At 51.8% G+C, this 11,856-nt stretch overlaps 1 protein-coding gene and 1 pseudogene across 1 annotated transcript; one reads left to right on the forward strand and one right to left on the reverse strand.

The window, feature by feature from the left end:
• The first annotated feature begins 4,214 nt into the window (after positions 1–4,214).
• Positions 4,215–6,020, forward strand: LOC147966161 (uncharacterized; annotated as a pseudogene).
• A 4,473-nt stretch (positions 6,021–10,493) lies between these two features.
• LOC147966162 (uncharacterized) lies at positions 10,494–11,504 on the reverse strand. Its single transcript, XM_087527124.1, has 2 exons — positions 11,246–11,504; positions 10,494–11,150 (listed from the first exon to the last, which is right to left on the reverse strand). The coding sequence occupies exons 1-2, from the start codon at positions 11,387–11,389 to the stop codon at positions 10,818–10,820; spliced, it is 477 nt and encodes a 158-aa protein (XP_087383250.1). The 5' UTR covers positions 11,390–11,504; the 3' UTR covers positions 10,494–10,817.
• Positions 11,505–11,856: the final 352 nt, after the last annotated feature.

Raw genomic sequence — 11,856 nt, forward strand, 5'->3', positions numbered from 1 at the left:
TTGCAAGTACGTGGGTGTGGTAGTGTGTTGAACTACATGGAATGCTATGAGTTTGAAGATCAATCATAGGGTGGTGTGTTGAACTTTGTGATACTTGTGTACTATGCTTACTGTCCATGTGTAGTGGCATTTCTTACTGTTCATGTGTAGTTTGTTCCATCAATTATGATGCTAATGTTTGTAGGAGATGAGCACCCAAGAGTTTAGTCAGGCAATTGTCTTGTCCGAGAGCCAATTGTCATCGTCCGATGTTGAGAAATCCAAGCCTATGACCGAGGAGCAGATGCCTCCAGATTCAGATGTCTTATAGGGGTCTGTTAGGGCTCTAACATATGTGGTTGTGCCTAATGCTGCTGCTCCTGCTGCACATAAGGCAACCATCAAGGCTAGGAAGAAAAAGATGGTTGGGATGGGGAACTCGATGAAATCGTAGTCATTCATGTCCACCTTCGTGCTTAAAAGGATGTGTGAGATCATAGTCAGTGTGGTGAGAACTAACAAGGGCTTCAAAGAGGTGCACTTGAACTCTGTTGCCAAGCAGGTGCTTGAGTTCTGTGGCCAAGAGGTCACTTCAACCCATGTCTACAGCAACCTCAGGAAGTTGAGAGTTAGATGGATCAAAGTGTCCAAGCTTAGAGACCTTAGCTGCGCGTCATGGGGTAAGGACACCTACATGATCCTGCTGGAGGCAAATCACTATCAAGGCCACATCGTGGTTGGCTCACATACCACTTGTTTAAGCCTGTCTAACATGACACTCACACCATTATTTAAAACAGGTAATCCTGAAATGTTTGAGAAAATCACTCTGATATTACCACTAATGAGTAATAAATGCGAGAGATAACAAATCCTTTGTTTAATGTGTTTTCGCAAATAAATGGCTTAATATGGGAGGAAATCATCACATAGATGAAAATAAGAAATGTTGAGGAAGAGAGGAAGAAATTGGAAGCGCACCAGAAGAAACAGAGCGTTCGACGACCTTCGGTGTGGCCGACCCACTCATACCAAGCGCCGACGGCTCCAGGATGTCCAACCAATCAACCTTTATAATATGGCCAACACTAGAATCTTAACGAGGAGATCACCATTTGCGAAATAGAACACCAGAACCATCTTCCAACCCTAGCCACCGCCTTTTTCCGTCTCATCTTCATAGCCGTCACCACCATATTACCGCAGCAATCCACCTCCAAGTTAGCCATACTTGTAATCGTGTATCGCATCCGACACTTATTGTAAGACATATAATCCATAAAATATTCTTCTTCATGTCGTCTTCATTGAGTTCATCTTGCTACTGGATCGTCATGTGTGAGTAATTTGATAAGGCATTGGGTTGAGGCATTGCCTTGCAACTCGATGTATTTGTACAAGGGATCAATAAAATGACTTTGAGTATTTAATGTCAAACTATGTGTCCAATTGCAACTGAGTTGTCTCTTTTCTGCTTCTCCATCAGCCCTGTAGGTACCCAGGATCCCTAAGATCGATCGAGGAGGAGGCAAGGTGCGAGGAGGACGCGGAACGCTAACCCAAACAACAGTGAGAGAAGGGGTTAGTAATTAAGGTAGTGGAAAGCCAATCCTTGGGAATGAATAAGGTATAGACATCAAACGCTCAATTTTTTTGTCTGAATCTTTATTTTAATAACCGAGATAATCCCGTGAGACGGTAAGGGCCTGGGATTGACAACTAACTCTTAATGCAGATCGGACATCGGTCAAGACGTACTTGGACCACATTCCCCACATCTTCGCGTCACAAGCACATCATAGTGTTGGCACAAATTAGTATCATGATGATCCCAAGTATAAATATAAGGTTGTGAGAGTAAGATCGGATTCGCAAAGTAGTTGGACCCCGCACGAGTGCATAGTAAGTTTCAAGTTCCAATCATTGAAACTTACGTTTTTTATCTGAAACTTGCAATTTTCTCGCTCGCTCTTACCAAGTTTCGTATATATAATTTTAAAGTTTTTTTGTCGATCGTAGGCAAAAATATCATGATTTTATCGGTCACTTGTAATAAGTTTCAAGAGTTCAAACTTAATATTTATTTTCAAATTTCGTCAAAACATATTCAAAGTGGATCTTATTTAAAGTACCCCGATAACGCCCAAACTTTGTTTTCTTGCCATGGCAAATAAAACATTTTCGAGGGCAACTTTAGTGATGCCAAGATGGCATATTTAGTTGATTCGCATGGCAAATCCGTTGGTCAGTGTTTTCTTTTCCAGAAAATGGTCGTGTGTGTTAACTAAACTTGTCATCCTTGCGTTATTAAAATTGTCATCGAAAACGTTCGATTTGTCATAGTCAAATTCCGAATGTTCGGTATTTACCTTTTTCATATTTAAAAGCCTTTGACGCGAGAAACGTGAATATGAAAACCAAACTTAATTTGAATTTTTTATTCAAAAGATATGAAACTTTGTAAACCGAAAAAGAAAAGAAAAAGCTTCTTTAATGCTAGTAAGACCCCGTACCGATGCTTCTTTAATGCTAGTATTTTCATCCCTAAGTTCTTTTTTCCTTTCATACGCCTGCCAAACTTGAGAGCCGGGTCCATAGGGGAGCAGAGTTTGTTGCAATACGAAAACAACACATTTCAAGGATGCGGACGTTTGGTCTATGGGGACATCTATACCCTATATGGATTTATTTTAGTAATTCAACAAAAAGTCAAAAAATATGAAAATATTTTTGAAATGAACTTGACCTTTCATTGTACTTGTGAGAAAAATTTCACAAAAAGAAAATTACCCTTTGACTTCTTTTCAAAAAAGATAATTTTTTGGCTGAAATTGTGTAAATAGTAACCTATAATAGCAAATAAATTTTGTCTTTTTCGCTATGAAGTCAACGTTGTTTTTTATCCTGAAAATTTATATACTAGTGCAAACGTAAGCCAAGTTTATTGTAAAAAAAACTTTAGAAATATTTTGACTTTTTGTTAATTATAAAAAAGTTCCTCATATAGGGTGTATATACAACCAGGAACCAAAGTGTATTTCCCCACATTCAAAGTCTAATAAAGATCAAAAGAGAAAAAACAGCGACAGTTGGACGTGGCGCCCCAAAAGCAGAAGGGTCTTGCTTGTCAGCTCGCCATAGATAGTAGTACGTACGTTTTTTTACAAAATGAAAAAAAAAACAATCAACCATCGTGATGTTGCACCCCACCTAGACTACCAAAAGGGTCTTATTTCGTTAAAGGTAGAGAAGTAGAAATGCCCGGTGGCGCATCTCCCCCAGACCAACCCCCTCTCCGCTTTGATTCAATGGCGTTTCTACAAATGCACTCAGCCGATGTAGAGCAGCAACGCAAGCACGACCTGCTGCAGCGCCATCACAGTTCTACGCCCGGACCGAGTAGAGGAGCGGTAAGGATGGAGCGCAGCGACCCTCCCCTGAGCCCGCCTCACCACCACCAGCCCCTCCCGGCGAGGGCCATTCCGGCCTCGCCGGCCACCCCTTCCTCCCTTTCGTTGCGCCCGTTTCAGCTGCCACCGCCCCCGCCCCGCCTGCCGCGCGGTTTCGTCCCGGTGGTGATCTCTGCTGCCGCTGACGCGTCCCTGCCCGATGTAGATCGGCAGCCGCGCAGATCTGGATCCTCTCTGCCCTCGCCATCCTCCTGCGCGCGGATCCAGGAGGCTCTGAATGCGGGCGTGGTTCTGGAGACGCAACCGGAGCTTCAAGGCGGATGCGTGCGCGTCGCGTCCATCATCGTCGCCCCTGCAGTGGGCATTCATGGCGATGCCGCCATCAATGCGGGTGATGGGTCATGCGACGACGGGACGGTGCCTCCCCAGCTTTCTCCTCGGTCTCCCGCTGCCCCCGCCGCGCGCCTTCATGGCCATGCTCAGCGCGAGCTGCTGGAGCCAGGCTGGACGCGCATGGGCTCGGTGCGCGATTCCCAGCGGCCGCGTCTGCCTCCGCCGCCCTCTGCACATCACAAGCGCCTTCATATCCCCCCGCACCTCGTGGGCAAGTGCTTCAATTGTTTCTCCCCACTTCACCACATCAGAGAGTGCACGGAGGAGGTGCGTTGCAACGCCTGCTTCCGGCCTGGCCATCGGGCCCGTGGGTGCCCGAACAGGGGGCGTCCTCCTACTTCTGCTCGCCCTACTGCTCCAGTTCGGGCTCGCCAAGCGGCTCCTCCTCTTTGACCGCCTCTCCCGCAAGACCTCTCCTACCGGGATGCCTTGATGGCGCGTCGCGCTGGCGCCCCGCAGCTCTGCGCTGGCGACCCGCAGCTCAGGCCGGCCATGGGGAGGGTCGTCGCGCCGGCAATGCCGGACATGGAGGTGCAGGCCGACGCCCTCGCCAGCTGTTGCGTGCTCATCTCGCTGGGAGGTGACCGCCGCCGCTCGGTTTCCACCTCGGCCGTCGCCAACGCCCTACACAAGGAGTTCAATGTGCCGCTCAACCTCGTCACCGTCGTGCGCCATGTCCCAGAGGACTTCCTCGCCAAGTTCACCCACCCTGACCACCGCGACGACGTCATCGCCCGCGGCAACTTCGTGCGTGACCAGCTGCAGCTTCACCCCAAGCCTTGGATCATGGAGGCGCAAGCAGAGCACCAAGAGATGAAGCACATGTTTAGCTCAGCTTGGAGGGCATCCCCCTGCATGCCTGAAATGAGGACATCATCGGCCGCGTCATTGGCGTCGACAGCGAGCTCGACTACATCCTCCCGCGCTCCACCCGCAAGGAAGACGCACGCACGCTCGACATCTGGGCGTGGACGACGAACCCAAGCGGCATCCCAAAGGTGATGCAGCTCTCGCTGCCTGCCAGACGCGCCCAGCGGCGAGGGCGTGGTCGGCGCCGTCTCCGCTACAGAGTCCTGGTCCACCTGGGGCTCCACGAGGACTACTCCGGCGCCAACGATGACAACCCAAGGGCCAACCCGGACAACTACGAGCACACTTGGCACCACCGTGTGGTGGATGGCGACCGGGCGCCGTCGGACCCAAGAGGAGCCTCGCGATGGGCACGGCCGTGGGCGCCGCGACGATGACGAAGATGACGCGTGGCGAGGCCGCGACCACGGGCGTGACGACAGGGCCTCCAGGTGGCCGGGACGCAGCCGTTCGCGTGCTGCCCGTGACCACGACGGTGACCGTGGTGACGACCAGAGGCGGGGACGCGATGCCCGCGATGGTCGGGATGGGCACAGGCGTCGGCAAGCTGGAGCCTCTGACCCTTCCACCAGCCCTGCCAGGAGCCCGCGGGGAGGCTCTTCGCGTTGCACGCACCCTCTCGACGCTGCGCGCTCGACTTCCCCCACGTTCGTCCTCCCAACTCCGCCATCTCCGGTGATAATGCCTGAGGAAGCTGCCACGGTCGGAAGCACGACTGCTAGCACCGTCCTGCGCATCCTTCCGGTTCCAACCCCTGCCCCGACGCTGTCTGCCTCTTCCTCAACGCCAGCACGCCCACCAGGATACGAGCTCTCCATTCCGCTCAGCTCGCCTCGTCAGGCTACTAGCCAGACACGCCCCTCGTTGGCCACGCCTCTTCATGTCACAAGCCAGCCAGCTCGCCGCACCCCATCGCCGACTCGCCACGGCCACGACAGCTTCGATGCCCTCTTCAAACAGCCGGAGGCCGCGCTCCGGTCTGCACCACCTCCTATGTCACGTGTGCAGATCACTCGAAGGAAGACCATGGCAGGCGTCACAATCAACTCCAGCGTCGGCTTCTCCCTGCAGCGCACCGTTGCGCGCGCTAAGGAGCGACGGGCTGCTGCTCCGGTCTCGGTGGAGGCTGAGAAGCTCGTCTGCCGAAGCCTTGGGATCGTGCAAGACGGCAAAGATGTCACAAAGGATGCACTGGATGAGCTGGGCCGCCGTTTCCAGCACGAGCTATCGCCGACAGTGATATCGGCGCTACGTGCTCTGTTCAAGCTTGATGACGAGGAGGCCACGGCTGTCGAAGACGCCCTGATCAACCATGGTGGTCAGGCTGCTCTGGACCACGAGGTGGTCGAGGCTACAGGAGTTGCATGATTGTTCAGCAGGCACCAACCGAAGCGAGTTTTAGCTAGTTTCCAATGTTATCCTTCTTAGCTCAAGTTAATTGTTCCAGTGATCGGTCGCCAAGCTTCTCTTGCCTCCCTGATGGTTGTAACCGTGCGTCGGCCTGCTGTACCTCTGTAGCTGGTTGTATCCTCGTTGTACTGCTTCCTAGTGTGATGAAGAATGCATGTGTTTGTATCCTCGTTGTATCTTGGAGCCTTCCCCAAGTCAGACCACACTCCATTGCAGCCATGTCTTTGCCTATTCCCTGTTCTCCTGTGATGCAACCTTGCTGGGCGCTGTTCCACAGTGCCATGAGAACCATCGTTTCCCCATGACAGAACAAAAAATCGACTTCCTCAGTTGAAATGTGCGAGGGCTGAATGATCCTCATAGACGCGCGACGGTGCACGAGACGATCGCCTCCTCGTCCTGCCACATAGTTTGCCTCCAGGAGTCTAAGCTGGAGGATGTTGACCAATTTGTTGCCACCTACCTAGGCGGAAATCGGCTACGGAGCTTCGCCCAACGGCCTACGGTGGGCACTAGAGGCGGCATGCTAGTGCTTTGGGATGATAGTGTCGTCCGTATTTCGGACGTCCACACCTCCGAATTTTCCTTGTCGGTAACTGTCAATGTGCTTCACTCTGAGACATCATTCAAGTTAACTACTGTTTATGGACCCACGACTTCCAACAGAAAGGATGATTTCTTCAAGGACTTGATCGCCAAAAGCCAACTACTGGAACCAAATGGATTGCCATGGGCGATTTCAACCAAATCTCAAGGGCCAGAGACAAAAACAATAGAAATGTCAACCGCAGTCGTATTAACCGCTTTCGTGATGCTCTCGACTCATGCGAACTCAAAGAAATTCACCTACAGAACAGACGTTTCACTTGGAGTAATGAGCGGCAAAACCCCACTTTATGCAAGCTTGACTCGGTCTTCTGTAATGCTGATTGGGACATGCATTTTGGATTGCACGTGCTCCACGCCATCTCTTCCTCACTCTCAGATCATTGTCCTCTCCTCCTCGCTGATGATAAAGGGCCAAAGCGACCAAGATGCTTCAAGTTTGAGAATTTCTGGACATGTCTTCCAGGCTTCCGAGACATCGTGCTCAAAGCTTGGGCGGATCCATGCGAGCATACTAAGCCTTGCCAACGGCTTTTCTTCAAGCTAAAGCACACATGATGGCTCCTGGCTAAATGGAGCAAGGGTCTTTTCTCAAAGGTGAAGCTTCACCTGCATGCGGCCCTCTTCATCATCCTCCATCTCGACATTGCCCAGGAAACACGCCCACTCTCTATGGCGGAAAGGGACCTTCGAGGTCGTCTCAAGCGTCGAGTCATTTCCCTCGCCTCGGTTGAAAGGGCAAGAAAGAAGCAATGCGCTCGCATAGCAAATATCAGAGAGGGCGATGCCAATACCAAATTCTTCCATCTCAGAATAAATGGGCGCCGAAGGAAGAACCACATTCACCGACTAAAGAGAAATGGTGGATGGGTCACTGATCACAAGGTCAAAGAGGAAATCATCCATGAGCACTTTGCAGGGACATTGGGTGGAGGCCAACACAGCCAAAGGGACCTAAACTGGGAGAACCTCAACCCGAGGACGGTTGATCTGACCGGTATTGATGCCCCCATCACTGATGATGAGGTCATGGCTGCCATTAACCTCATGCCGAGCGACAGGGCCCCGGGACCGGATGGCTTCACGGACGTTTTTTTCAAGAAGTGTTGGCCCATTGTCAAGGACGATCTCATGCGAGTTATTCATCAATTCAGCAACCTACAAACGTCCAACCTACACTGGCTGAACTCGGCAAATATTGTCTTACTCTCGAAGAAGGATGGGGCGGAAGAGATTGGGGATTTCCGCCCCATCAGCCTCATTCACGCTATCGCCAAGATCATTGCCAAGGTATTGTCTGTTCGTCTTGCCCCATTCATGAACAACTTGGTCTCCAACGCGCAAAGTGCTTTCATAAAAAAAGAAGCATCCATGACAACTTCATGTACGTCAGAAACCTTGCACGACGACTGCACCGAAACAAGACCCCATCCTTGCTTTTCAAGTTGGACATTCGGAAGGCCTTCGACTCGGTGCGATGGGAATATATCCTGGACCTGCTTCGTCGCTTGGGCTTTCCGGACCGCTTTCGGGATTGGATTGCTGCCCTTTTCCGCACCTCATCGTCACGCGTTCTTCTCAACGGTATTGCCGGGCCCCCGATCCTTCATGGTTGTGGACTTAGGCAGGGAGACCCTCTCTCTCCCTTGCTTTTCGTCATCGCAATCGACACACTGCAGCAGATCCTCGATGTCGCGATGAACCACAACCTCCTACACAAGCTTCGAGGGAGGGGATCGCTTGTTTGGACCTCCCTCTATGATGATGATGCAGCGATTTTCATCTCGCCGACGCGGGAGGACGTCCATAACCTTGCTGCCATCCTCAGATATTTCGGCGAGGTCACCGGGCTGTCAACCAACTTTCAAAAGAGCTCTGTAGTTGCTATTCGGTGTGGTCACATGAACCTGGATGACATTCTGGCCAGCCTTCCTGCTATGCGGACATCCTTCCTGATGAAGTACCTGGGCCTCCCCCTTTCAATCTGGCAGCTCAAAAGGGTTGACTTTCAACTCCTTGAGGATAAGATTGCGGCGAGGTTGCCCCCCTGGCAGGGGCGGAACATTACCACCATTGGGCGGGCGGCCTTGGTGAAATCGATCCTCACCTCACAAGTTGTCTACCACATCACCCCGCTCACAGTCCCCCTGGTGTGCTGCAAAGCATCAACAAGATTGAGCGGGCTTTTTTGTGGTCAGCTAGTGACACAACTACAGGAGCAAAATGCAAGGTCAATTGGGAGACAGTCTGCTGCCCTACACAGCTCGGTGGGCTTGGCATACTCCACTTGGGGAAATTTGCGAGAGCTCTCAGGATGAGATGGCCCTGGATGGCATGGAAGGACCCGTCTAAGTTGTGGGTTGGCCTGGGCAACCCATGCTCCGAGGTGGATATGAACCTTTTCTACGCATCCACAGTCATCACCTTGGGCAACGGAGGGAAGACACCTTTCTGGGACGCGCCATGGTTAGGAGGGAAAAGGCCAAAGGATATTGCCCCACTCATTTTTGCGGCCTGCAAGCGAAAAAAATGGTGCGTGAGGGAGGCCATGCGCGACAAGGCTTGGGTGCACAAGATTAACCCTTCTACCGACCTCACGGTGGGGCACATTGTCCAGTTTATTGACCTCTGGGTGAGGCTTCTAGGCATACAATTACAAATGGACGTTGACGACGACATCACTTGGAAATTTGAGGCAAATGGAGAATACTCGGCAGGCTCTGCTTATAGGGCACAATTCTTGGGCTCCACCTCCACAATCATGAACAAGACCGTCTGGAAGGTTTGGGCGCCTCCCAAGGTCAAGTTCTTCTCATGGTTGGCCATCCAAAACAGAATATGGACTGCGGATAGGCTGCAGAAGAGGGGTTGGGAGAATTGTGGCCTATGCGCCCTTTGCAGGAGGGCCAACGAGACATCCGGTCACCTCTTCTTTAAATGCCGGTTTACCCTGCGTATTTGGAGAATGGTCAAAGCATGGCTTGGACTTGGGGCGCTGGAGATGAATAGGTGGGGGACGGAACGCAACATCAAGTGTTGGTGGACAAGCATGTCCAAACCAAGTACAACAAACAGGAAGGCCATGGCCTCACTCACCATGCTTGTATATTGGGTCATCTGGAATGAGAGAAACACTAGAGTCCCAGAAGAAATCGACGCCGCCACACTACATTCTAAAACTCATCCAGGAGGAGGCCAGGACGTGGGTCACCGCAGGGGCTAGACATCTGAGCACCATCATGCGGCGAGAGTAATCCGTTTGCACCTTTTGTTGATGGGCTATGTTGTAAAGCCGGTTTTCATGTACTCAAACTCTCTTTCTTAATTAATGAATGAGGCAAATCTTTTGCCTCTGTTTAAAAAAAAAACAAATGCGCTCAACAGCTTTGCCACGCCAGCCGTGGATGCTTTCGCTCGTCTGGAAACTCGATTTGGCAGCGTCTCCTGCACAAATGCGCAGCGCTCAACAGCCATTTCGGTTCTGGAGTAGATGATGACCATGAAGTAGTTGGCTTGCATTTTACTGGCCCTTTCTATCTACCATTCGTAGCATTCCATTCCTCGTGTGTTGCGTTGCACTTGTGCACACTTGCACGGTCGACGTTTGTGTTCGAGCTTTTTTTTGGCCCACCATTTGACATTTTTTTACACATACGTGTCAATGAACCAGTGCAATCTCAAACCCAGCTTTTTTTTGAACGTAATATCGCAAACCCAGCTTTGTGCACAGGCTCGACCCAAACGAGTGGCCTCTCCCAGCTTTGAACGAGAGAGACCTATTGGCTGCCAGAATGAATGCAAAACAATGGCTCACGTACTGGCTCAAGACCGGAAACAGCATGCATGCAGATATACTGATGTCTCATACAATACATCCAAGACTGACCAGGATCATCAAGGCTAACTATACAGCCCAACAATGGAGTAACCAGCTAGTATAGTCGATCGGTCTAATTAACATCACGCTGCTAGCAGATCGATTCACACATACGGCACTCGTCGATCATAATGCATACTAGAGTACTAGATCGATTCATACATACAGTACTTATTATCCCTTGGAAGTTAGAACTAGTCGCCAGTACCTCATGAGCTGATTCATGGGCGTGGGCATGATCCCCTGCAGTGCAGTGCAGCTAGCTGAACTTCTCACTCCTCGCCTCCATGGAGAAGGTCCATGAACATGAAGCTGGTGACGTCGCGCGCGAAGAAGGTGGAGATGCTCCCGATGCAGATCAAGGTGAGGTGGTATCCTGGGTCGGCGGCCAGGAGGATGTGGATGGCGCGGACGTACATGTAGTGGCAGACGATGGTGAGCGCGAGCTGGAGGTAGGCGAGGGCCAGGGCGCGGCGTGGGTGCCGCAGCGCCAGCGCCGCGACGGCCGCCTCGAGCACCGCGCAGCAGACCATGGCGAGCCAGAGGGCCCTCCACTTGGTGACCGCCGCCACCGTCACCCTGACGCACGGCAGGATGAAGGAAGCCTGCACGCATATGCGGCCAGTTTGGCGTGTGATGATCGGATCGGAAAGTCTAGAAGGCATCTAGCTGCTGAGTAGATGGGTTATTAGGTTGCTACCTTGGTCTGGCTGCTGCAGAGGTGGTAGCGGTCGAGCACGTAGTCGGCCGCTGTGGCCAAGGCGAAGACGACGATGGTGCCGCGGGCAATGGCGAATGCCCGTACGCTTTCCGGCCGGGCGGCAGTCTTCTTGTTGCCGTCCATTGTCTGGATGGAGCTAGGGCAAGGCAAGGCAGGCAAGCAGCACACGGTCAGTTCAGTTGGTTCGCTTGGTCTTGGTGTGCTTCTACGTGAAGGCAGGGTTGGAGGCGAGGTGGAGGGCAATGGCTCACGGTGGGTGGGGCTGTTTAAGTAGAGCGAGCCCGTGCCCGTGAGGCCGTGATGCAAAGGCGATCGATGATTTGCGGGGTAACAACGTACGTGTCGAGCAGGACAGTGGACAGCCGGTGATCAGACGATCTCAGCCGCTGGCCATGGCCATGGGAAGCTGCGTGCGTGCGTCTACCCTTCAACTGGATGTACATACTAGGTAAAGACATGTGATGTGAGTGTACCTCCACACAGGCGCACACACGCGCATGCATGCGCAAGAATAGAATGTGGGGCTCCAAAGCTCTACAACACGGTTCTGTCTTCCACAGAAAAAAATAAAGCACTACTACTCCAGAGAG

The sequence above is a fragment of the Triticum urartu genome, chromosome 6A (genome assembly GCF_056163025.1).
Source record: "Triticum urartu cultivar PI428250 chromosome 6A, HENAU_Tu73, whole genome shotgun sequence".
Lineage (NCBI taxonomy): Eukaryota > Viridiplantae > Streptophyta > Magnoliopsida > Poales > Poaceae > Triticum > Triticum urartu.

Bases quoted from the DNA above. Each gene is read 5' to 3' on its own strand.
- LOC147966162 (XM_087527124.1), bottom strand. From the start codon at position 11,389: ATGGACGGCAACAAGAAGACTGCCGCCCGGCCGGAAAGCGTACGGGCA. The intron at 11,151-11,245 runs GTAGCAACCTAA...ATATGCGTGCAG, and splicing joins TCTGCAGCAGCCAGACCAAG to GCTTCCTTCATCCTGCCGTG.